General features: G+C 47.1%; 2 protein-coding genes across 5 annotated transcripts in view; both read right to left on the bottom strand.

The window, feature by feature from the left end:
• Nucleotides 1-26,128, bottom strand: part of LOC146202230 (complement factor H-like) — a 277,186-nt gene that overhangs the window by 226,665 nt on the left and 24,393 nt on the right. For all 4 annotated transcript variants that reach the window (XM_084588027.1, XM_084588026.1, XM_084588028.1 and 1 more), the window contains exons 2-6: nucleotides 25,517-25,607; nucleotides 24,711-24,823; nucleotides 19,376-19,549; nucleotides 11,877-12,050; nucleotides 9,061-9,264 (exon numbers count right to left, since the gene is read on the bottom strand). In XM_084588027.1, the coding sequence (XP_084444153.1) occupies nucleotides 9,061-9,264; nucleotides 11,877-12,050; nucleotides 19,376-19,549; nucleotides 24,711-24,823; nucleotides 25,517-25,607 (756 nt within the window). The remainder of the gene's footprint in view (nucleotides 1-9,060; nucleotides 9,265-11,876; nucleotides 12,051-19,375; nucleotides 19,550-24,710; nucleotides 24,824-25,516; nucleotides 25,608-26,128) is intronic.
• Nucleotides 14,573-18,554, bottom strand: LOC146202231 (uncharacterized). The gene is made up of 2 exons (XM_084587504.1): nucleotides 17,281-18,554; nucleotides 14,573-14,623 (listed from the first exon to the last, which is right to left on the bottom strand). The coding sequence occupies exons 1-2, from the start codon at nucleotides 18,415-18,417 to the stop codon at nucleotides 14,573-14,575; spliced, it is 1,188 nt and encodes a 395-aa protein (XP_084443630.1). The 5' UTR covers nucleotides 18,418-18,554.

Genomic DNA, 26,128 nt, shown 5'->3' with positions numbered 1-26,128 from the left:
GACCGAAGGGAGCCATTAATACTGTCGCGTCCTTACAGGCGGATATTAAGTGCCCCTGAAAGTTTAGGTAGCCTCTCTCGATGGAGGACCCTTAATACTGTATGCCTGGAGGTGGAAAAGGCCAGGTCTGGGCATGCTTTCCAGGCTTGTTGCCCAGTTCATGTTCGCGCGGCCACATCGATCCTATGCATGTCAGCAGTGAAGCAGTGCGCGGCTAGCAGAATACCCACATTTTCAGCACTGAGTGATGGAGACAATTTTCACCTAGATCACTCGAGATGCCAATTTAACAAAACAGCACTGACACTGACGGTTGACTAACCTTCCTTCCGTCTTAGGAGACAGGTTTTCGAAAATTTTCGACAACTTCTGCTGTCGTTTCAGATCTTCAAGAGATTAAAAAAAATTCTGGAATGGATGCGCTTTGTCCGTCAACTGTTCCCATGTGCACCTCTTTTTGTTTATTTATTTTAGCGATAAAAACAAATAAGCAGCATCTTTACCTTGCATAATAGTGTAAGAAATCAATAGATTACGCTTAAGAGCTGGTCGTCCAGGTATGGCGAAATAAAAATTAGGGTGCCATAGGAGAGAAAAGAAAAATTGATTCAAACCTATATATCTCTTTTTATCGGCGAAACCTCGCGGCAACACGAAGATTTAGAGAACAGCTTTCATGTGTCAGAAAGCGATGTGCAGGCCGACATTGTCTGAAAGCGGTAAGTGAATGAAATGAGAACGAAGGAAATGAACTGATGCTAAGCTTTCATCGTTTCTTTCATGAGGTACGAACGCCAAGCGTAAAACGTCTGAGGAGAGTCACGTAACAATTTCTTTCCTCAATTCAAATATGCCAATACGGGCAGAGCCTTTTACTGTGCAGAACGTGATCTCACGCCCCTAGATAATGCAAACGAAGATAATTTTCCAGCTTTTTCCGACTTCTGCGATAAGTGTCATAATCATAATGCCTGCTGTTGCTATTTGTCCCTTGCGTGTGTCTGCTGGCGAACAGTGACCAGAAGGGTAAGAGACAGAAAGCACTGCAACATATAAGGAATACTTTTTAGAGCGTCATAACGGCTGAAAAAAAAAAAAAAAAAAAAAAAAGTAAATGATGCTTGTACAACACTTCTCGCTTTCATATATTTTATTTCTTTATGTTCAGTGATTTCTTTTAGATATGTCTGATTTTTATTTGAAGGGACGCTGAGGACAACTGAGTCGAAATTTTATTTTATCGAAATCCGATAGACAAACTTTAGCGGCTTTGGTTCCAGCAGAAAAGCACATATTTATTGCTGGGAGACTTGGATTCGAAGCTACAGACGTGTTTCCCGCCACTCTGATCCAAACTCATGATTTTATGATGACGTAATCACCGGAAATTATGCAAACGCGTATTTCGTCACAGCTAGGAGCGAGCGGTGCGGTCCAGCAACGCGCTAAATTCTGAAACTTAGGGTGAAAATGAAGCCGTCGCCTCGTCGCAACCAGCCTTCCTTGCTATGGACTTTTCCCTACGTCGACAAGAACGTTCACGGAAGAACTCCAGCCTGCATTTAAGCGACTTCAGCCCCAAAGATAGCGCGATGCTGTTGAGGGCTTTTGCGGCTTACTGCATACATGAATACAAAAAAAAAAAAAAAAAAAATCCGAGGTCACGGCAGAATCTGCACTGGAGGAGGAGGAAGAATCAACATCTATTATACAGGTTCCAGTCGGGGTGGTTCCCTAGTTGCGGGACCCATATGTTCTCAGCAGCTCCTGGTCCCTGTCCGTCACTTCGAGCTGAATCGATAAGGCGTGGCTGGATAACAAGATCTCCCATCGCTCAAGGGTTTGGGGATTGGGGGTATTGGCGGGGAGGGGAGGAGGGGTGGTTTTCCAGTTTTGTGCGTTCTGCCAAAACGTGCGGCAGGGTGCCCTTTTCTTTTTTGCAAAAAGGACAGAGCATATCGTGTTCCGCAGGGTACATGCGGTTCATGAGTACGAGATGCGCAAGCGGTACCGCAGCTGCGCCTAAGCGTTGCTGTTTTGTCCGCGAGATGTGTCAGCGGGAGTCCGCGAGTGATAGATACTGGACCTTTCCTTTCCTGTAAACCATTTAATTGCCTCTAATTAACTACGTAATCAACCCACACATGCTTATTTGGTCACTTCCATATCTTTTGTAGATACTCTATCTGATGGTACCATTATTTTTTCGATATACCAACTAGCTCCTCTTTCACGAGTGACAGATAATGGGCCATTCCTTTCCCGTAAATCCCTTAACTGGCTCTAATTAAGTTTAGATGGAGGCGAAACGAAGAGGCGTCCGTGTGCTGGGAAATGTCAGCTTACGTTAATGACCCCCAGGTGGTCGGAATTACATGGAGCCCTTTCACTCTTTTCGCTTTCACTCCCGTATCCTTCTTTCCGTTACGGCGCAGTTTAGGTGTCCACACTACAATTGTGAACGACATTGCGCATTTCCTTTCCTGTGAACCATTTATTATTGTTATTAGATGTAATTAAATACCTAGTTTAATCACATAAACCATTTTGTCCCTTGCACACCTTTCCTTGAGGCGCTATCCTATGGTACCATTCATTTTGAAATATACTAGCTTGTTCCTCTTTTACAGCTCCGACAAAGCCATGTAGACGCGAAATCGGCCTACATAGCCATACAGCGCTTACGCCTTAATAATCGAATGCCGGAGTGTCACCAGTGTCGGCAGCAGGCAAGATTACCGGTACGACCGCTGACATCGTCGAGGCACCGTCACGTAGTGCATAGAGACTGATACGTATATATATACATATATTACAGGCTCTCGAAGCACTGCTTATGTATTCAGGCGTCTTGGTATGTTTCCGAAACACATGTGTGTTTTGCTAGCACAACTACCTGTGTTTTCCGCCTTCGAAGCATGAGTGTCAAGTGCGCGGAAACCTGGAAGCAGACAATGAGTGCAAGTGCTGCCTTAATTATTCAATTCAATTCAATCTATTTTCAACTCGATGTTAGAAGTGATAACAATCGATCATACCCATTCACCGACAGTACACGAAATATAGATATGGTTTCTGAGGCCACGCGACTTCTCTCGTAACGCCGATCACAAAATTGGACCTAAACCTTACGCGTGAGCTTCTATCCGGTTTATTAAGGTTGTCATCGAGTTAGGTCGAAGTTGTGTGGTCCAGGCCTTTTGCAGTTCCCGCGGTTGCGCCGAGCAGCATACTTTCTGATGCAGACTCCTTGTGCCACAGCCGTGCTACTGCCGCGGTGTGTATGCAGTCATGCTTTGTGTCTGGTTACACTCCGCTGGAATGACCGGTGTCGCAGCCCCTCCCCGTATTGGTCGTTCAGCCCGAGAGAACATGAGGACGCTTCCATGTGGTTTTCTTGGGAGAAGTCTTTTCCCATGAACCGGAGACTCCGCACTCCCACTCTTTGCCTATAGTTACTGCGACTGACTCTGCACCCTCACCCAGGAGAATGAAAAGCACGTACTTCATAATGGCTCGCAATATCCTTGTCTGATGGCGCAAACAAATGTATTGAGTGTAAAAGGCAGCCAAGAAATTCATCGTTGTGCGGATGGCTCAAGACGAGGCTTTTTTGTGGTGTTCACGCCCCTTTCCAGGCGCTGACGTCACGACTGTTGCCTTACAATCGATTAAAAGATGATTCCGCTGTACACACATTACACGGCGGCTGAACACAACTGAGCCAACAGAAATGGGACAGAATGCGATTCTGGCGGGATGAAAAAAGCACGAAGCCAGGAAAGCTGCAAAATACCGTCGGAGCTTTTATCGGGCCTTCCCTTTCAAATCACGTGCTACCTTTGTATATTCCCGTTGCGTGTAAGTATATTCTTTTTATTCTCCAGAATAACAATTATTTGGCCTCCTTTTCCTTCCTCCACCCTGAATCTTCCGCAGTAATTCAACTAGGTGCCACGCCCTAACACAGCAGCAAGGGATGTAGAGTCATGAGCATAATGAGCTAAACCAAAGTTTTTGCTCAAAATTGTGACCATTCTCGGTATTACTATATTCAATATGATGGCGACCTACGGATATTATGCATCCAAAGGAAACCTCTTTAAAAATATAAATAATCGGTTCTTGTCAAAGAAAAGAGTAATCAATACATGAATGCTCAAACTTTGTTATAACTCCCCCATATTGCTCATGACTCTACATACGTGCCAGCGTTCTTTGCACAAATATAGTGTAGCAATAGAAAATCGCAAAATGATGAGGCGTTACAGTTGTGAGACGCAGCTGGTATAGAGGGAAAGTGATTATTGATGGACAGGAAAGCTTCCTCCGCGTGTTCATTGTTGACAAGCGTTTACCAAGGAGGAAGAGGCAAAAATTCATTCGGGTCTAGTACTAGAGCATAGTAAAAAAGAGCTCGCGCTCCTCAAGGCACATTGTTCATCTGTTGAATTCGAGCGAAAACAGAGAAATGCAGGAGAAATGGGAAAGGTTATGGATTAGAAAAGTTCATGACTCAGCTCTCTTAACTGGCAACAATTTTAGTTAGGGCCTCTTATTTAGGCGCAGAAAAAAAGCCTTCTTACCAGAGGTTCCATGGGGGTGCGAGGTTGTTTTTTTTTTATATTTTTAGTGTGCAACATTTGTTTGTTTGTCAGAATTGTTCTTTTTTCTTATGGCATCAGTTGCGCTTGCGTGCTGCCCAGTAGAGGACAGGCCACATTGTCCACAGTTGGATATTTTTTGTTTTTGCTTTACGGAGGCCCATATTTCATTCCTTTATCTGGCCATGGGTGTTGCCGTGTCACTGCCTTTTTTGTTGTTGTTTTCAGTTGTAGCAAATAGTGAAAACCGTGGTGTAGTCTCTGAGAGTCGAACTGACACACGGATGCCACTGTTTTTAGGGTGTTTTGGTGGGAGCCTGGCATTTTACCACAAGAGCAAACCAAATGCCTAGAGGTGGACTGCGAAGGACGGAGAGTGTCCGCAGCTCAGCTGGGAGCTCTCTCCCTAAGGGTTGCGTGTTTTTCTCCTTACTGTTGTCCTTGTCTCTGTCATGCGCGTGCGCTGTAAGTGTGTGAGCCTAACAGTGTAAACTGTTTAGCAGAATGCACGCGAGGCTGAACAGCTTCGAAGACATCAGTTTGGACGAAAAACGAGCAAATGCCTCAAGAAAACGCGTCTAAATAGCTGACACAATTTCACCCAGAATTCCGTTCGGACGTACAGGTGTTTAACTGTCTTAATTTTCCGACCAGTAGGGACTCGAGCAGAGATTTTGGTGAGGAAAAGTTTGACAGGTGATACGGCGTTCGCGATGCGCAAAGCGGTTCTTTTAACACCCTAGCCCAGCTGTTGTATATACATTTTTTGTGAATAAATGCATGGTGTTTGAAGATCTCATCTAGCCTGTTTTTGGCAATGCGCCACGGGATCACCGAGTTATTGGCTTTGAACTCACCACCAGCCTCCCTCTAAGGGAAGTTGCTGAAATTTCCCAAGCGAAATTCAATGCGAATCAAGCGAAAATCGTCGTGTTTAAGTATTCTTTTCACCCACGTACCATTCAGGAATGGAACAAGCTGTCTTGTGATGCAATTTTTCCTCTTATTCTAATGACAAATGCTTGGCGTCTTACCCATAGTTCTGTTTAGTATTTGTGTATATTTTCTTGTTAAGAAGTTAAGAAGTTCGCAGGGGTCAAGTGAATGCAGCTAGCACAGAACCGGGTTAATTGGAGAAATATGGGAGAGGCCTTCGTCCTGCAGTGATTGTAGTCAGGCTGATGATGATGATATTTTGTTTTTAGTGTTAAACATGTCGCATTGTTTTAGCTATGTTTCGTATTTATGTTGCGATGAACTGATCTTCCACAATACTGTATTTCTTTTGCCCCTCCTACCAGGGCCCAGGGCCCGCAGTATTTGTTAAATAAATAAATGCAAAATAAAGGTGGGAGTGGCTTGACCTGCTTGGGCTTATACAACACTGTCACTCTTGTTAAACATTTTCTGCATGTATTGACTCCTTTATTTATTGTGTTCGATCGCTCCGTAATGTTACTTAATTAGAGAGCAACTTAAATATTTCATCTGTCTTGGGATCAAAAAGATGCGCAATTGTCGTCACCGTGTCACCATATCGAGGGCCAACAGCCTGTGTTGTTACAGTATGTTAAGCAAATGTGGGCAGCCTCAAGTGGTCTACTTCAACCTCACGCAGTGAGGTCAGGTCGAGTTGAGGTTGGGTGCGGGTGAAAACTTTAGATTTGAGATCAGGAAATTGGACTTCTACCTCATTTGTGAGTTTGAGGATGAACGAATTTGTATTTTCGTGAAGTCTTTGAGGTTGAGGCGTTTCGCAGTTTCCACGGCTTATTCTGAGGAGCACTGCTTCCGAACATGAGTTCAAGTGCGCCATTATGGTAACCAGTGCTGCTTTTTCTGGCTCGACTGCTCCCTCTTGAAAGACTGAATGTTGCGGCTCGCTCCAAATCTTGGGCGCTTCCACCATGTCTCTCCATTCCGAGCTTAGAGGATGGTCTTCTTGGAAGGAGCGCAGTTACCACTGTTTGCATTTTGTTCATTAGCAATTTCTCGATTAGTCATGCAAATAACTCGCATGGAAGAATATTGGCTAGCGAGCTGCGCCTTGCAGACAGTATTCTGTATGCTTACACTGTTGCCTAATGTTTCAATTGGTATGCGCCGGGGTCTCCAGCTACAGCGGGAGTTGCAGGCTCTTTCACGTCCAAATCAGGCCAAGCCTGCCAAAACCAGTAGAATTTGACCCGATATTTGCATTACATATTGCATAAAAAAAAATTGAGACTATTTGAATAAAGGGTTTAAAGAAAGCGGTCATCCACAGCTGGATGCAGAAAGGGACATATTCTTTCCCGCCGTGTACTTTGGCCGGTCATGCGCTACTAGATTCCCTTACGTATTCGATATTATTGATGGTAGGGATAATGAAACAGGCATGTTTTACGGTGCAAACACCACCAGAATGAATGAATCACAGCTTTAAATTTACACATTCCTGCAAAATAAAATTTACTACACTTTCCTTTTCAATGCGTTTTTATAGAAGCCCAATCGTCAATAAGATGTGGCGCATGGCTAAGTGGTGTGTATAAACAGGCCACCTTGTACAGTTTGCGCACGAGAAAGCCGCCTGCTACCTTCCATTTTTGGGAGGTGGCTAAGTGGAGAGAGAGGCGAAGGCCCACTCTCGACTCGTAGGGAAAAAGAGGGAATAGCGCTGTTAGGAATATTTTATTCCTGGTAATTAGACAATTGGTTGGGATAAATTATGCGTTTGTGTTATTCACATTAGGGTTAAATATGTTTCGAAAGCTACAAATTTGTTACCCACACGTACAGGTGCGGCCATAATAATACGGAGCATGGTTCTAGGGTTTGAAAATTTATCACGCCTTCAGTACGGAAGACACGATGATTACTTGGATCTGTACATGAATACACCAATGACATGTGCTTAATTATGTGCAAGATGGTTCCTAATATTCACTAGGTTACGCGTGACAAAATATTTCATCGCTGAGGCATGCTCCGTATTGTTATGGCCGGGACTGTACAGTCTTTGTCAAAAGTGTAGAGCCCATGGGGTCTGCTTCTGAGCCGCTTTTTGCGGCTTTTAATGCATGTCCAGTGTTCCGAATCTCTCCATGGTAAGATTTTTTGTCCTACCCTCTCCAATGGAAAGAACCTCCACTAACGCTAGATTACCGCCGCTATTTGGCTCAAAAGTAGACTCTCCCCCCTCCCGGGCTCTACACTTTTGATAAAGGCCGTACCTCCAGGTTCTAGCATTTTAAGGAAATCTGCAGATACAATAAAAGAAAGCACACAGGCGCGTCATCGGTCTCTTGAGCTACCATATTGCAGTGCTGCGAAAAAAAAAAATGTTTTGAATCAGCAAAGCGTGCGCAGTCACGCGCTAATCTTTCTTTTTTTTTTTTTTTTTTTTCAAAGTTTATAGGCTTTCTTCAAATGCCTGAAAAAGAGCCACTTATAGAAGAGACGAATCAGTTGCTTCTTAACCCTATACAACTGGTCTAACGAAGCGCATTGTGTCTTGGAAGGAATGTTTTAAAAAGTGCTACATTATTATTCGTAAATATCTAATTGCGTGGACTATAATAATGTTGGGGAGGACACCACGTAATGGCAAACAATGTCCGTTTAAGTTTACCCAGCAATGGTGCCCCGCTTTTTTAAACCCTTGTCTAGAGTTTCCAAAACTCCCTGGACACAGCCGTCATCATTGCCGTAATAAGTACTTATAGCGGTATTCTAGTGCATAACATTTTCTAGTGCATAACTCATTTACTGGATTTTTACCTTTTTTTTCTCTCTCTACAGGTTGTGCATCCGGCCTCAACCTCAACTGATAAGGTGTAGTTTGAGTGAGGTCATGAAATTTTGTTTTAGATTGAGGTGAAATTAGTATAGGTGAAGGTCATGTGCCCACCTCTGATGGTAAGTGGCTCGTTTGCCTGCTAGACAATGGGAATATTTCGTGCAAAATGGGCTGAAATTGAAGGCACTCTTTTTGCATTGCATCATGAGCACATTTATAGGGGCGTGGGATCCATGTGGGCCGTATAATGAGACCAATGACAAGCGAGGGGGGGGGGGGGAGAGGAAAGAGGAGCTAGAGAATTTTAGAAGTTTCTTTGCATTTTTCACATTCCCTGCATTTTTGCACTTGCATGAAGTCGGATTTTTTTTTTTTTTTTTTTTTTTTTTTTTGCTGTTCGCAGGGACGATGTGTCCTGCAAAAAATTAGTAGGGAATTTTAACCCTCACATTATAAAGCGATTTGGCTTGTCTATATCACAAAATTACTGCCATATGCATTTTATTTTTTGCTTTTTAGTTTTCCTTTAACTAAGGAGCTCTTTGCTCTTTTTCTATGTCGAGCGCCTGACCTGAAGCTCAAAATTTGAGTTTGAGGTGAGGCTGAGCGAGGTAAGGTTGAGGTGAGGTCGAGGTTTTTGAGGCCTAATGTCCACCTCTGCTTGGCGGTACTTACGCTTGCAAATTGGTGTTTCGAAGAGCCAGTGCCCGGTTTCTTGGCAGATGTTAACGTCGGATCCGACCAGCTGAGTGTTCGGAGGGCAGATGTAATGCACCCTGGTTTCACTCCGTTGGCGCCCGAAGACGGCCTCGTTGCCCACCACCACACTGCCTCCTTGCTCCATAAATCGTGTAATCATCTCTCCTGGGCACCAGATTTCTGCGCACCAAAAAGCAGGTCATTGAAATTCACAAACATTTCAGGGGAATTGAAGATGCCAGCCGTGGGGCTTTGCTTCTGGGCTACCTGGCTCATGGCTGCAGAGATTATGACCGGCTCCAAGAGTTCTGACTCTCCTGGCACTTGAAGCGAAAACCGCGTGGATGGAGGGGGCTCAGCCCACGCCCACCATCTACACATCAATCGGAGGCGCGCATGTCACTCCACCATCTCTGTTCAATCCGGCTGCGCTACTCCCGCCCTGGCGCGATGAAGTCAGGTGACACATGATGCAATTGACGTGTGCTAGTAAATGTAGCTGTATGAGCTCCGCAGCCACAAGGTTTGTGTTAAACGCGGCGGAATAGTAGTATTTTTTGTGGCATTACAGCACCGAGAGCGTTAACGGCGTGAGCCGTTATACAGAGCATTCCCCCGAGCCTTCGCGTGGATGAAGTTCATCTAAGGCCATCGATAGAGGCCTACCAGGTTTTAAATATAAGAGAACTGAGGTGGGCGACAATGACAGAAAGAGGGGAAGAAGTAGAGATGGAAATGGGGAGATGCTGTCCCCAACAGTGAGTTCGATAGAAGAAAAAAAAGAAAGCGAAACCTGAGAGCAGTGGCTGTCTTTTCTATCGTTCCTGCCGACCGCTATCGGTGCACCGCCTGGCTCACGACGGATATCACTGACAGGAGTGCCGCTAGACATCCATTGCCCTCAAGCCTTATTATACCGTCGCTATATTCGTGTCTCAATCTCTACATCATTCATGTAGGTGGCTGCAAATCGGTATCGAAGGGTCCCAGCGACAGCGAGCTCGAAAAAAAAAAGTAAGAAGTCCAAAAGACAGCGCACGTGGATGTCACAGCAGCTTCCGTTCCGCACTGCTGCGAGCGATGCGGTGTATAGTCTAGCGCGATTTGAAGGTAATCTCGCGAGCGTTGACCGAGAGCAAGAGCAGCGCCACATACCAGCATTCTCTGCCAGAATGCGAACCCGTGATTTTCCTTGTTCCGAAACCGGCTGCTAGGCGCCTGGCACGCTAGGCTGGTCGTCGCTCGCGCGATATCCTACAAATGGCGCTAAACTGCCCCCGTCTAAGCGTCGCGCTCGGCAGGCTTTGTATCGGCGTAGACGAGACTAAAATCCCTGCCACACGGCCCACTCAGATCTACTTTGAACTTCTTGGGCCTAAAGGAGCGCAAGGGAGTCATAGCGAGTTTCATTTCAAAGCAGTTTCCTCCATGTCACACGACCTGCAACAAGCTTTTCAGAGAAGCCGCCAGAGGACTATTAGGCGCTGCTTACTTCGTACAAACACGTACAAAACTTACGTTCAAAACATCTAATATGCTTTTACACTTCTCTTTTCTTCGCAAAATATAACTAATCAAGACATATCATCGAACACATGTGCTAAAAATAAGGTCGCGTGGCTAAAAACAACGGGCATGTTCTAAGCACAGCTATTTTGTCTGCTCTGCTGAACACCATGTGCGGAGTTTGCGACTCGGCGTCCCCGCCGCCGCTCTCTTCCGTCGTTCCGTCCACAGTGGCTATCGGCGTACTTATTTTTGGTGCATTTTGGCCGCATAACGAGTGATAACCATATCGTGCTAGTGTTCTGCCCGCCGTCTACCCGTGCAAGCTTCGAGCGTGGGCGTGTGTGCAGCGGATCAAAACAAGTGACGCAGGCGCAGTCAGACGCAACCAATCGAGCTGGAATACTAATTTTATGCCATAAAATCTAATATATCTAGGAGAAAAAATAACATACTCGAATAGAAAGAATATTTAGTGACTCAGAAATAAAACGCATTAGAAATGCAGCTCCTCCCTTCACCCCTCAAGGAAGATGATCGATTTTGTTTTGTTTTTTTTTCTTGCTAGGAACTTCCTTGAAATTCCTTTCCTAAGCGACTGCCGTGTGACACAGCTTGCTCGAGATAAAGACAACCTTGGGGGAAGGGAGTTGAAACGAGTTCGTCCGTGTCCGTATGACAGGGGCGTAAGATGTTTTCATTGCTGAGGAAGAAGTCGGCTGGGGCGTAGCAAGACCTAGGTGCGGTGGACGACGACGCAAGCGTGGCCGGCGACCACGCATACAGGGTGAACCTTCTATGAAAGTTCGGAACTGCCGCCTCTGCTTAGAAGGATCAGACTAGAGCGAGAGCGTAGGAAAAGTAGAAAGCGCCGCCCACTTGCCGGCTCACGCCGGCTGTTTGACTAAGCAGTCACCTATAGTTTAGCCAATTTCTTCATAAAGTTGTCATGGCTATTCCCCCCGTAACGGCTTCCTTATTACTGCCAGACGTCCAATTGTATTAGTTAAAACTTGACTTCTAAAATTTTAATTAACAGGAGCACTAGCTGACCGGATTCACCGGTTTTCGGACGTCCGCCAACTAGTAGTAATTGCAGAGATGTCATTAGTCTTCAAAATATTGTGTTTAAACAATTTAGGTGGACCTAATTAAAGTATTCTGTACAGTTCCAAGTGCGCAAACAAACGCTGGACAGGCACCTAAACAGAGCAGAGTATATTTCTTAAAGAATCGCTAGTGAATTTCAAGCAATGTTTACGGCATTAATCAAACTGCACACCCACCTTCACAATGCGGAGATTCTTCGCTCCAGAGGCCGTCGGCGTCGCAGGTGCGTGCGCTGTGGCCAATCAGCTTGAAACCCGGGTCGCAGGAAAAGTCGGCCTTCGAGCCATACACCGTTCCCGAGAGGCGCACAGTGCCGTTAGCGATGTCATCCAAGACATCGCACTCCACGACTGCGGCAGAGAACGTAGTTCGGCTGATAATGAATGCAATACACATAAGGCCGCTATTAGCAGTTCACAGGGGGCAGGAAAGTTGGAATCTCACTTTCCCATGCGACAAAACCTGGTTTGCCTTGGTTTATGGGATTTAATGTCTCAAAGTGGATCAGGCTATGACGGACGCCACTATCTCAAGCTCACACTTATGTGCTGTCATGCCTCATTCCACGCAGTACATCATATAAATGGACCCTAAAGTGGAGCACAAAGTAAACGCTTCCACCGCTTCGAGGTATATGGTGCCGAACCGGAATGCCCTTTACCACCTCTCTTGCGATAAAAGAGGCCGCGCAAGACGACCTCTCGTGCTTTAATCTCGAGAAGACCGACTCGAACGCCCACTTATTGCCAGGTTTACCGCGCTCTTTCAGGTTACGCCCGAACTGTGGTGGGGTAGCGGACGCACAGTGTTTCTTAATAATACATCATCCCTTGCAGTACGGGAGCCAAGGCTTGCTGCGCGTCTTCAGAAGACGTGAGGCATGTGATTAAACGTCGTCTTTATCGTTGTCTTCAATAAGGGATTCGGACATGACACGCGCACGTGCGGCAGCTAGCTTAGACACTTTTCATTTTTTTTAGAGGAGTTTGCTCTCAGTTATTAGCTGCAGAGGTCAATTTTTTTTTTAATATGCAAGCCACGGGTGAAGCAATTGCCGACATAAATAGAAAAACCCCAATTCTGCCTGCATATCAAAGAGAAGGTTAAAAGTTTTTTTTTTTTTTTTTTTTTTTTGACAGTTGAATGAGTTTCAACGAATCGAATGCATTAGGCTTGTAGGCGAAGAATTTCAAATATTTTGGCATTAGCATTTAAAATGATCGTGTAATCGCCGATCAAAACCGTGACGAAGTTTGGGCTTCAGCTCAAAACGTTGGAGAAGTGCGAAGAAACTTGTGATGACGTCATTGTTGCAGAATTTTCAGATTGTCGCTGGCTTCGCCGACATGCTGCCGTGCGTCTTCCAGTGCCGCCAGACAACGCTTCGTGAGCCTTTCCTTCAGTAGCGTTGGTTTTCGTTCAAGGAACTGTTCCTTCACCGGAATGTTACCAGAAGCTTAAATGTCAGCGCCACATTGTTTAGCGATTACGTCGCCAGTTTATATGCTAGCAGAAAAGGACTTCCCATCCTTTTCCACCTTCGTCTCCTCTGTGCTTGTGGTATTACAAAACCCCTCCCAGTAACACCCGTCGGCCAAACGCGGGGTTGGATGGATAAAACTTTATTTGAGCAAAGGAGTTTGGGACTCGCAGATCCCTGGGCCCCCGCACGGCCCCACTGTACTCAAGCGTTCATGCCCCGAAGGTCCATTACGCTGGTAGCCCGGCTTGTGACAGTTTCCTGATCAGCCGGGTCCGTAGAGCGCAGCAGGGCCTCCCAGTCCTCCCAGGTGATAAGGTGCTCCAGGCCCCGCGGGGGAGGGTCCGCCGGGCAGAGTGTTAAGATGTGAAGGGCGTTAGCGTGTGATTCGGGACAGAGGGTGCATGCGGGTGTAGGATAGAGGGGATGATAGTAAGAAAGAGATTGAGGGGATGGGAAGGTGTGCGTTTGGAGACGTCTCCAAATAGTGGCACGTCTATTGTCTAGGGATGAGTGAGGCGGAGGGTATAGCTGCCGAGTGGCTCTGTAGGCCTCGGTCAGCTCGCTGAAAGTGTGCATGCGTTCCCTCGTGAATCCCAGGTCGGAGGCTCCCTGTGCCCGGTGTATGGTACCTCGGGCTAAAAAGTTGGCAGCCTCGTTGCCAGGGTTCCCGGAGTGTGCCGGCACCCAAATCAGCTCCACTTGGCGGGACAGGTTTTGCGCAGCAGACGAGCTTAGAATGTCAAAGGCTGGACTATGGAGAGAGAGAGGAGTTTACTGCTGCAGCCGCGGCGCTTATGCCTGTGCATGCTGCATCCACCCATGCGGTTTCGGAGTCGGAGCCGTACTGTCGGTGGAGTGCCTTAGCACGGGCTATACGGCGCTGTTCGTGGAGATGGGGATGCATATTTCGGGGAAGGGGCTTAATAATAAGCTCCTTGTGGATATGCTTGGGTATAGGGAAGAGGTCTGGGTCATTTGCGGGTATCCTGACTCCGAGATGAGAGAGTATGTGGCGACCCGTTGATGTGCGTGTGAGTCGTATGTATTGGGCATGTTTGTGGGCTTCAATGAGCTCCTCAATGCTATTGTGTATGCCTAGGGCTGCAAGGCGTTCGTTAGGCGTGTTGCAGGGTAGTTTGAGTGCGGTCTTATAGGCTTTGAGAATGAGTATATTTAAAGCGTTGATGTCGTGTTTTGCAAGTGAGAGGTAGGAAGTTGTGTAGAGCACCCGACTAAGGACAAAGGCTTGAATGAGGCGACATAAATCGCGTTCTTTCATTCCCCTGTGCCTTACTGTTACTCTCCTAATGAGGTGCGATATGGTACCAGTAATCTGCTGGAGTTTCTTGAGTGTGATGGTGTTTTTCCCATTGGATTGGATGTGGAGTCCTAGTATCCTGAGGTTGGGAACCTCAGGGACGGGCCGGTCTTCAATGGTGACTGAAATCGGGGCACACGGAGAGTTTCGTGGACGGATGATGAGGAGCTCTGACTTCTCCGCAGAGCATGATAGCCCTATGCTGCTTGCGTGAGTTTGGGTGGTGGTAGCTGCTGTTTGTAGGGCTTCCTCTATTTCTCCGTCGTTGCCATGTGTGGTCCATATGGTTATGTCGTCAGCATATAGTGTGTGGCGTAGGTGTGGGATGGTGTTCAATTTGCTAGCAAGGGGTATGAGGGTGATATTGAAGAGGAGAGGCGATAGTACAGACCCCTGTGGGGTGCCTACACTTTTGAGGGTGAATTTCTCTGAGGTTAGGGGGCCAAAATGGATTTCAGCTGTTCTATCTGATAAGAGGGCCTTGATGTATGAGTACGTGCGTTCTCCAACATTGAGGGAGGAGAGTGCACTAACGATCGCTAAGTGGTGGATGCGATCGAAGGCTTTGGAGAGATCTAAAGCGAGAACTGCTTTGGTGTGTCCTGGTGTGAGGGGGTTGTGAATGTCGTTCGTTAACTGCAGCATAGCGTCCTGAGCCGACAGGTGCGGACGAAAGCCGACCATGCTGTGCGGATACAAGTCGTTGTCAGCCATATGGCGGGCAAGTCTGTTTTGAATAACATGCTCGAAGAGCTTTCCGAGGCATGATGTCAGGGAAATGGGGCGAAGGTTCTGTAGCGTGAGGGGTTTGTTTGGCTTGGGAATGAAGACGATTTTGCCATGCCGCCATGATTGGGGCAGAGTGCCTTCATTCCAGCATTTGTTGAAGTAATCCGTAATCTGCACGATAGAATTATCGTCCAAGTTACGGAGAAGGGAATTTGTGATTTGATCTGCCCCTGGAGCAGAATTTGTTCGTAGCGCAAGAAGTGCCCCTCGGACTTCTGCCACCGTGATTTCTTCGTCTAATGTTGGGTTCGGGCATCCGTTGTAACATGGAAGAGCGGTAGGAGTGCCCGGAGACGTGTATGTGATTTTGAGGGTGTCGATTAGGATATCTGTGTCATCTATGTTTTTATGAATGAGGCGAGTAACATGGTGTTGCGTGGCAGATTTTGTTCGTGTTGAATCTATGAGGTGGCGAAGGAGTTGCCAGGCTTTTTTGGAGGATAGTTTGCCAGACATGCTGTCACAGATCTGGTTCCAATTGGAGCGGCAGAGGTCTTCAGAGTGCTGTTGGATTTGTGCTTGAAGTGCTGAGAGACGCTTCTTTAGCGTTCTGTTCATTTTTTGGCTTTTCCATCGCTCTAAGAGGCTATGGTGAGCTTCCCAGAGGTGAGCGAGGCGGCTGTCAAGGGTAGGAATCTCCCCTTTTGTCTCAATGTATCGGAGGTGGGTCTGGAGATCCTGTGTGAGCGAGTTCATCCAGGCCTCTATGTCAGTGATGGGCTCTGACTCACGTGATTGCCGGGTAGCCCTGAAGTGGTCCCAGTTGATGAGTTTGTGTGTGGTGTAGGCTTTGCGCTTTTGTTGAAAGGGGATGGAGGCGAGAATGATGTAGTGGTCGCTGCCTAATGTATGTTGAGTTCTGTCCCATGTCACATTTGTTAAACAGCGGCTGAATACGAGGTCGGGGCTGGTGTCGACACATACACTATTGCCAATTCTCGTGGGTGTGTTGAAGTTGTTGTGGACGGAAAAATTAAGGTTTTGAAGAAGGGTCCATAATCTGCGGCCTCTGTGTGTGGTTTTGATGTAGCCCCAGTCTGTGTGGGGACTGTTAAAGTCCCCCCCAATGAGTAGAGGGTGCTTACCCGCCAATTTATATATACTCTTTAGGAGAGATTCTAGCGAGGCAATGGGTAATGAGTGTGAATGGTATATGTTGGCGACGTAGATGGATGGGAGAGAGTGGGTGGAGTGTATGATTTCTGTAACTACGCATGGGGCATCTGCAGCTACCTGATGTGTGATATAGGTGAGACTACGGTGTATAAATGTGGCAGCGCGCGGTGCGTCTGTGGAGTCGGAATATATGGGAGTGTAGCCGGGGATGTGGGATTTCGTCCCGGCTTCTTGTAAGAGGAGAATTTGAGGGGTGGGGAGGAAGGTAGGAAGAAGAAGCTGAAATGGTGCTCGCTTGCCGCGAAAGCCACGGCAGTTCCATGTCAGAATGTTCAGGGAATCAAGTCGGACCCGCCCCGCCATGTTGAAGCGTTGGGGGTTTTAAAACGGGAGCAGCAGAGGCGTCTGCTGGCCGTGCAGCCTCTCCTATCTGAGGTGGGGGTAGGGGAGCTGCATGAAGTGCGGTGGTCTGCATGACTACCAGTTTCTGAAACATTGCCTCCATATGGGCCTCCATGCGCCGTTCTAAGGCAGCGGCATATTCGGCAAACTTTGCTGACAAAGTTTGATACTGGCTCTCAAATTGAGAGTTAAGGGTTTGAAGCTTTTTGTCAAATTGTTCGACTAGTTTCTGAATATGTTTGTCGAGTTGTTCGGCAGGGGCGGAATCGGTTTGCGTTTTTGGGTTGGGGGTAATTCGTTGCTTTTTTGCTGGGGGGCTGGAGCTGGTTTCTTTAGGTTTATCTTCTACTGGGCTTTGATTCGTCTCCATTGCGGCATGCGGCGGGGGTGGGGGTGGCACTGGGGCAGGGGTTAGGTGTTGTGGAGCGGGAATGGTGGAGCTGTTATGGAGTAGAGCTGTTAGTCGACTTACCTCCGCCCTCAGGGCCCGGAGCTCCTCTTGTCCAGATTCGCGGGCCTCTGGATGGATTGTGGCTGGCTTTTCTTTGGTTCTGTCTGCCCACGTTAGTCCTTTCTGTACTTTAGGCTTTTTTTCACTGGATGGTGAACGGGAATTCGTCTCGGAGTGGCTGTTGTCCCGTGTTGACTGGCGGGAATGGTTTTCAGTCCTGGGCTGGTGGCCTTGCATTGACTGGGTCGGGGGTCTTCGTGGTCGTAGGTATCGGTGCTGGCATAAGATATTGCCAGTGTGATGGTTTCCACCGCACACAATACACTTGGGCGCGCAAGTAGGGAGGTCGGATGGTGTGTGTTGTTCGCCACAATTGTGGCATCGCCCACTATCTGCTAGGGGGCACACGTCGCGTCGGTAGCCGGCTTCTCGGCAGTTGTAACAGGCCTCTACTTTGGGTTTGTGTTGGTAGCACACATGTACACCTCCCCAGTAGCAGATGGAATCTGGAATTGGTCCTTTGGCGAAGGTGATTAGGACTGATCCCTTTCGCCCGAAGGGGCGTGCATCAACAATTGGTGCATGAGGGTTGAAGGGGATCAGTCCTTCTAGGAGTTCTGCGCGTGGTTCCCCATCGTAGGCCATGTGTATGACCCCTCTTACTGCTTCGTCAGGCGGCGCAAGGTGCGCTGTCACTGTGAATTCTTGGCCCCCTATGCTGATGGCCGAGAGCTTGGCGTAGGCTCGTGCTCGTGCTTCTGCTGGCGTGCTGATGGTGAATGTGTTGTTGATCGGGTGCAGCCGCACTTTGTCCTGATGGATGGCTTCTTGGGGATGTATCTTAGCAGCGTTGCAGGACGCTAGAAGTATGGATTTCGGGATAGCTGTGGTGATATTCCATCCTCCTCGCGGGCGCACAACAATCTTTAAGTCGTCTTGCGGCAGTCGTGGCAATGGAGTGCCTCGCCGGCGTGGCAGCGGCGACGACAGAGCTTTTTGTGTGGTAGGTGGTGTTCCGTTTCGCCCACCACCTTCAATAGCTGCGTCGGTGCCTTTTTTCGGTGGTCGGTGGCGGTTCCGGAGAGCAATGACGGTTTCCCAGTCATCGCTTTGGGCTTCGGCCGGAGTGATAGTTTCCCCAGGCACCTGGTACTGCATCGCAGCCCCGGTGTTCTCCTCGGTGTCGAGAGCTTCGGTTGCTAGGCCTGCCAGGCCCAGCTCCGGCGTAGCCAGCGGCGGCGGAGAGCCGGCAGCGCGAGGTGGCCCAGACGCTTTTCCGGGAATCGAGCCGGGGGGCTTGGGGCGGCGGGTCGAGCTTCGAAACGACGGGCGCGGGAGGTGGTGAAAACGCGTCTGCTCTCGCTGCGGGCTCGGAGAGAATCCCAAACGCGGGGCTAAAATGCGGTTTCCCTGGGCGTTATGCAACTACCTATTATTTATTCAAAAGGCGGCACAAGATGAAAAACGAAGTTCATTGAACTAATTACGTTCATAGGCTACTTAGTGAGCAATGGTTTCTCAATAAGTTATTCAGCGCTACATATATGACGCACACATATATGAAGAAATACAGAGGACAGGCGCTGACTCCAACCAATTTTATTGAAGCCGACACATTCTACATTTATACACAATGAGTGACTCACATGCGCGAAGGAAATTTCCTTCTAGATTAAGGAGAGCAGACTACATTATACCGTCTATTTAATAATCTGTATTCGCAGTCTCACAGGGATACTGATGTGGTGCTGATGCACGTGTCGCCCCTTTCCTTGATAAAAAGCGCTTCCGATAATTCGCGGGCTAATCTCTCCTTAGTTCTGCTCAGAATTTTGACATCCTGAAGTCGTGGCTCACGGTGCTGATCTTTGTAAACTTTGCAAGAGCCTGAATGTATGTAGTACGGAATAACGTGGTAAGAAACCATGGGAAACGAACTCTTGTACGAGCTCTAATCACTCAGAACATACAGCTACTACAAAGGATTGTCGAATGCCTGGCCCGGGCAAAGCAGCGTTTGGGATTGCCGATGCACGCCAAGATTCCAGCGTTGTAAGGGCCAGTAAAGGGGGTCAGCCTGAAGAGGCTATATCCATCTGGTGAATGTTGTACTTACTGTGGCATTCGGGCTTGGGAGCGTGCCACTGAGCGTCACTCTGACAGTGCAGTGTATCCTCTCCTTCGAGACGGTATCCCTTGTTGCACTGGTAACGCACGCTCTTCGGGAACGCGAACACAGCGTCCAACAGGCGGCCGTGCCGGATGTCTCCCGGATGACCGCACGACACGGCTGCAGCAATGCAACGCAACATGAATGAACGGGGTCTACTTGCATTTGGGCCAACTCTGTTCGCCGATATTGACAGTGAGATAGCAGTATTCTCAAGATATCATAGTGGCTGTGCGCGCTACAGCGCGTTTTTAGCGTCCGTTATTTACAAGCTGAATATGTTCAGGTTGAGATAACGACAGCCTCTATGTTTTTTACCTCTGTTTTTATCCCTTCACTGCTCCTGGGAGAAATTCAAGCTCAGCCTTGCGTACATCAACAGTGCATAGCGCCGCCGGTCGCGACAAAAAGTTACGGCATGTATTACCTGGATAAGCAAAAAATATACAACCTGAGACCAGGGGGGTTTACTTGAGAACCTGAAAACGTGGCTAATTCTGCTTATTTGAGCAGCCATAATCTCTCGAAGCAGAGGAAACAAGTTCTCAGCGCTCCCAACTTACAAATGCCAAATATGCTACGGAGACCCAGTGCACGGCTTAGTACCAAACCTTTCAAGTCGTACACACGTTGCAAGATATACAGGTGGGGACACAGCACGGACGAGGCATTGGATGCAAGCGACTAGATAAAATACCAGCCACGCTCATCCGAACCGGACCGCTGATCGCAGCGTCAGCGTCGAATAGCGGTGCATCTTCGCCAGAAGAAAAAAAAAATGCATACATGAAAGCCCCCGTTGCGATAGCAACCAGCTGCATGGTATCACACGGCGCGTTTCTCCGGCGCGCTAGCCGTTCGCGTGACCTGAGCAGTCTTTCCGTACTGCCAGAAGCGTCATCGTAGCACTTTACTGAGCCTTGTCCGTCGCATTAGGGGAGGAGCGAAGTCTAGAATAATATATTGGCGTGTCAGTACTATTGGCGTAACTAACAACGTAGCGAAGAAAAGGTTGAAGTTGCACTTTATGTTGAAATGCGGTGCAGTGAGCAGCATGCCACTCAACCATTGAGTCATTGTTATTCCATCGAAGGCGCTCGGGAAGCACAGTGTTCTCACATTATATAGTGTAATAGGGCATGGAAAGCGAATCCCGCGTTTGATAAGGCGAAGGGCAGAATATATAAAGCGCCTGGCCACTTATTTAACAAAGGAAATACGACCGCGCTCCCTACCGCATATATACCCCACAAATCACTAATGTGCAAGGGACTTGGACGAATGGGATTAGCATACGAACAAAAGTACGAGCGAGCTACGTGTACCAAAATCGGAATAAATGCTGCCGTGATTTAAGGCTTTTTTTATCTCAAGCAAGCCCAGTAGCCATCAAAATTTGCACGAAGCTCAACGTACCGAACGAGTGCATGATCCGCAGAAGACTAACCAACTGAGCCTGTTCTACAGATCCTCTGAGGGTTGATATGTAGGTAATCATTAAGCGAGTTGCCCGCTGCCAAGTTCACCGAGTGAGCAGCAGCCGCCGGCACTTCCGTCAACATAACAACCCGTCGCTGCACAGCTTCTTGCCCTTACGCCGACGGCAGAAAATAAAAGAACTGGTTAGGTAAGGCTAACTCTCTAGGTTTCAACGAACTAGGAAGTGCGCATGGTGTGCAGCAACCATCAGCCTTCATTTCTTATCGTCGTAACAAGTCTCGCTGTGCCATTGCAATGCGGTAACATGTCCACAATCATATTTTTTAAGAACCTGTAAAAATGAAATTCCTTATCCGCATTTCAACCAGCATGAATTATCCCATTCAGTTTAAAAAGGTCCTCACAAAGCTGAGTAATGTGTTTGCGTTCATTAACTGATTAATTATGCTGCTTTGGTGTACCACATCGCATTACTGTTCATGAAACCTCTAATGTAGCTGTAAAAAAAAATTTGTAACCATAATTTTACCTCCATTGTTTTGTATTGTATAAGTTATACTTGATATTCTTTTTTCACTGCTGTGAAATTATTTCCCCCTGTTTGCTGTACTCTGTGCCCTGAGGATAAAAGAAAGGAAGTAAGAGAGAAAAGAAAAAAAGGAGCAAAAAAGAGAAATAATGGTATAGAGAAAGTGAGGGGGGGGGGGGGGAGGGGTATGCGGTAGGAGGTCGCAGAACCCAGTAAGGATCCTCTAATTTAGGGAAAGAACAAAGGAACGAGCGAACTGGTGCTAAGACTAGGGCACGGGGGAGGGCGAACAGATGAGCGGGCACATTGATGCGCGAGCCAAAGAGGCAAAGTTAAAGAACAAACGAGACGATCGCTGGCTAAGGCTTTGTTGTCAACTGACCGCCGCCGCTTATTCGTGCAGCAGGTTGAAATTACGCGCGAAAAAATTTTCACCTTCTACGCCTTTATTTAAGCATGCACAATTCCACTGATTGCCCAAACTGCTCTTAGACCCAACCAAAAACAACGCGGCAAAAATATTTTTTTTTCTCATCATCGGCCGCAGTTTACGAGAAAATGGCCCTCAAAAAGCGCTTATTCCCCATATAAAAGCATTGCCACCCACTATGACACGGGCGCTGAGCGAACTGTCCTCTCGTAGGGCTTAAACGAACTAGGGGACTTTATCTGACACCGGTGCGGCACGCAGTGTCTCCACCCATATATCTTGCCTCGTGGTCGTACATGAAAAAATTACTTTGGCTAGAAAAATAATTCATATTACGTATTGCTTTCATAAAAAATTGGCTTATGCAATTAAATTACGTTAGCAATTACTATTCGCAAAAGTAATGGCATTGCATTACATTAAAAAATAACTAAAGCTAACACACTTGCTCTTAAGAAATATTTCGGTTTCCACGTATAAAAAAAAAACGGAATAATCATTAGCAAAACAAATGCCAAACACTTTTTATTAGATGCGACGCAGATATTATTTGACCTTCCTGCCGAATTCTCAGCTAGCCAACTATTTTTTGGCTAGTCAGCGCCAACAGAACAAAAAAAAAAAAAAGCAAGACGGGACATTCGTCACTGTCACTGCTCAAAATAGAAACTACCAGCGAACATAGCGCCTTGCTGCTCATGATGCATTCCCGATGCCCCAGAGCCAATCATAACGGCGAAATCATAACGCCTAATATTTTAATCCACTTAATATTCAGCGTTTTGGCACCGGTGTGAGAGACACATGACGGCGAAGTTCGTTAACGAATATGACGTTTCCTTCTCGCTTCGGCGGTGCTTCTCTGATTGGTTGGGCACGCACTTCCGATTTTACATTGGAATGTTCTTCAAATTACTACGCAGAAAACAAGTAAAAGGTGTTTTAATTATGCATGTGTTCTTGGAGTGCTTGTAAAGATGGGGACTGTAAACTAAGGCAAATGCGGTGTTGTCATGGGGGAAGGAAAGAACTTAGGAGAGGCCCTGACGTTACTTTCTTGAAGCCAGCATGGCCACGCGGCCGCACCGCGACCGAAAATGTCTCTCCTCCTCCTTTACCATCCGCATTTTCTTTCTCCGCGATGCTCATGTGCCTTGGGCCCTTAGCAACGCTGTTGCTAGTGGCCCGAGTTTTCATAGCAACAGCGATGCTGTTGCTAATGGCCCGACTTGGCTAACCCTAAATTTTGACGTCACTTCCTCCGCACTTTCTCCAACGCATTTGGAATGGCAAGGGCCTCTCCCACGGTGGCCTCTCCTAAGTTGTTTCCTTCCTCCATGCGTGTTGTCATCAAACGCGATAGAGCGTCTGCTTGCGCGGCGGAGACAAAAGTAAAAAAAGAACAGAGAAAAAAAAAGTCCGCCAATTCGCTGTCCCGGCTCTACGGTCATAATCATAAAGATCACTCCCACAGGCAGGCTCCCCAAATCCCAAGGCAGCTGACAACGTTCGGATCTCGGAGGTCGGCAATATCGCTGGACAGGCGAAAATCTCGTGGTTGATCGTTTCTGCCGACGCTCCACAGATGGCACTAGTTGTGTCGAAATCACTCGTGAAGCACGCTCGCTGCTTCCCTACCCTGTACAGGTACAGGTTAGGCTTCGCCAAAGCTCGTGTACGCCGTTCCCCCGTCTTTGCCTTTTGCACTCATTCTCGAACTTTCGTACAAGTAGCGCTCGAGTAATCCGTGACAGCAGCAGCGACGGACGCCGGAGGAACACCAAAACGGTGACGCAGATTTGCTGACCGTCGGGTCCACCTCGTCGACACCCCCGCAGTTGAATTAGAAAACATTTATTGTCAGCATTGAGCGATATGTGGGCACTACACTTAGATGGCAAAGATGGTTTGGAGCAGCGTTTGGTGGGCTAGACTAGCTTTGAGCAGACGAAGCCGCTCCTCCGTGCTTCACAGCGTCGTTACCATGGTAACGACGCTGCCAAAACGTGCGGCTGCAGGTTGGGTTGGACAGGCTATACGTGAACAGAAAGCTGCGTTTCTCATAGGCCCCGCCCAAGTCGAGCGCTGGGCGAGCGAAATGGGAAAGGGGCTCCCTCTTGCACCAGCTCAGATGCGCAATTTTTTTTTCTTGTATTTATAATTTTAGAAACCGATTAACTTTTGTTTCCGTGTGCCGATCTTTGTAATTCTTTTTTACTGACATCAGCACGGTGTAAAAAACCTAGAGGTTGGCTGGAATTAACGGCCTTACGCACGTCACTGTGCTCCTTTAAGGCTGTCGTGATTCTAAAATAGAGAGCATCTAAACCTCTATGTTCGCGGCAATTTAAATGGAAGTTCTTTCTGTCTTTTTCTCACACTTGCTATAGCCGTTCCGGGGCTAACCATATTATCAGCCGAAATGAAACCGAATGGAAATAGAATACATGCTCATTCATTGAAAGTTCCAGAATCGAGGGGTAAGCCTCCGAAGTAGTTACGGATCTATGGATCTATTGCATTTTAAAAACTAAACGCGATTTAAAACTATGCAAATGCAAAATGAAACAAGAATACTCGTAGTTTGCTCCTGATAATTTAAAGCGCATGGGTCTTCAGTGTGTAATGGCATGAGTATTCAGAAGGAGCAGCATTTATTTTAGACAAAGAATTAAAAAAAAAGTCTCGTTCGCAGTGCAGCACAAGGTGGGTTCATGGGGACAATTGCGTCCTAACAAGGGCACATTTCTGGCTGCCGTTTTTGTGAACATTTGTGGTACAACTGGTGCAATGATGACGGAGAGACGTTTTCTATATGCATTTCGCTGCATTCGCAATGGCACATCAATATCGAGGGATATTTTATAAACACTTGTACTTACGCCTGCAGTCATATGGGTCGATATCCCAGTACCCTGAATTCTCGTCCTTCTGGCGGCAGGTCGCAGTCCAGGTTTTTATTGCCCTCGTAATATATCCAGTCCCACAACGGTACCTACACAACCCAAACGGGGAGTATGCATAAAGGTACATAAAGAATAATGCAAACCGCTGTTCGAAAAGTGTTGTACCTACAGAAAAAACAAAGGCCCTATCACAAGGGAAATAAATGAAACTAAACGAACTCGGGGACCATTGTGTCAGCCCACCTTTCCTGCTCTATCGGACAAAGAGCTAGCGGTTTTGGCAAGCCGCAAAAAAAGGTAATTAGCTTTCGTTTTAGGCATCCACATCACATTTGTTTTCTTCCGTCGTACACCAAGCCAAGTATATATTCTTTTAGGTTTCTTAAAATAAAAAAAGTTCTCAGTCAGCGCTATGTGTGTCTTCTATCTTCGCCCTCGTCCTTCGCGCTCTTTCATCCAACAAAAATTTACTTTGCGGCTCTAATGCAAGCTGCGTAAAATAGCTTCAATATTTATTTACCACAGATCTGATTACAACTACTGTCCAGGCAATATTTGCAAAACATTTCAAAGGTCTCAACCGATCTCAACTCGCGGGCCCGATCCTGATTCTTAATTTTTGTGAAAACATGAGAGTGCATTTCGTTTTTCGCAAAATAATGCCAGCTCGCTCACGGGGAATAAATAAGATTTTTGGTAGCTCCTCAATTTTAAGTTAATCATCGACGGCTTCCAATCATAAAGAAAAAGAAAATAGGTGAATTGGGAAAATGTATAGTTACGTGAGCTTGGTGCCTACGGGAAACTTGTCGCGGATCTCCCCTCCTTGTTCCGTTCGGAAGTGGACGTACAGGCTTTCCGGTTCCTCGCATTCTGGAAGGGAGGAACAGAGGTTCGCTGACGCACAGCAGCAGTTCTATGCAGGTGAAAAAAGGTGAAAACGTCGCGCACTATCTTCTGCTATCTTACATGACAGACTGTTGCCAGCATGTCAGCATCAGTTCACAGGTCTTCGAGAAGAAATAAGCGTATTCTTTCGAGCAAACTTGCGGCCTCACTGAATAGCAACAGCCAACAATATACTGCCACGACTACCATAGTGCCTACACGTAAGTCTCTTAATTGTAAATTGTTGGCCCCCTGACCGCCTTTCAATTACCTTGCTTTTGCCATGCTGGTCTTCTCAATTCAGAAACCAAAATGCCGTGTGCGGGCTACAACTATACTCGAACTCAAAGCACTGAAGAATAATACGGTAACATTAACTGGCATACAGATGGCTTAAAGCGTTTGGAGTACCATTATGTGAGGCTATAAAAAGCCCACTATGCGCTTTCTCTTTATGCAAGGAACCTCACAGCCAAGTGCTTCCTACAGCAAACGTTTCAAATATA

The sequence above is a fragment of the Amblyomma maculatum genome, chromosome 1, assembly GCF_055883805.1.
Source record: "Amblyomma maculatum isolate TAMU_Amacu chromosome 1, ASM5588380v1, whole genome shotgun sequence".
NCBI classification, from domain to species: domain Eukaryota; kingdom Metazoa; phylum Arthropoda; class Arachnida; order Ixodida; family Ixodidae; genus Amblyomma; species Amblyomma maculatum.
This window is presented reverse-complemented; position numbering and strand designations above follow the sequence as displayed.

What these genes read in the sequence shown, in the direction of transcription:
- LOC146202231 (XM_084587504.1), bottom strand. Translation starts at nt 18,417, where the DNA reads ATGCAGTACCAGGTGCCTGGGGAAACTATCACTCCGGCCGAAGCCCAA. An exon ending in TCCGGGCCCTGAGGGCGGAG is followed by an intron (nt 14,624 to 17,280) that starts GTAAGTCGACTA and finishes CCCCGATTTCAG; the next exon opens with TCACCATTGAAGACCGGCCC.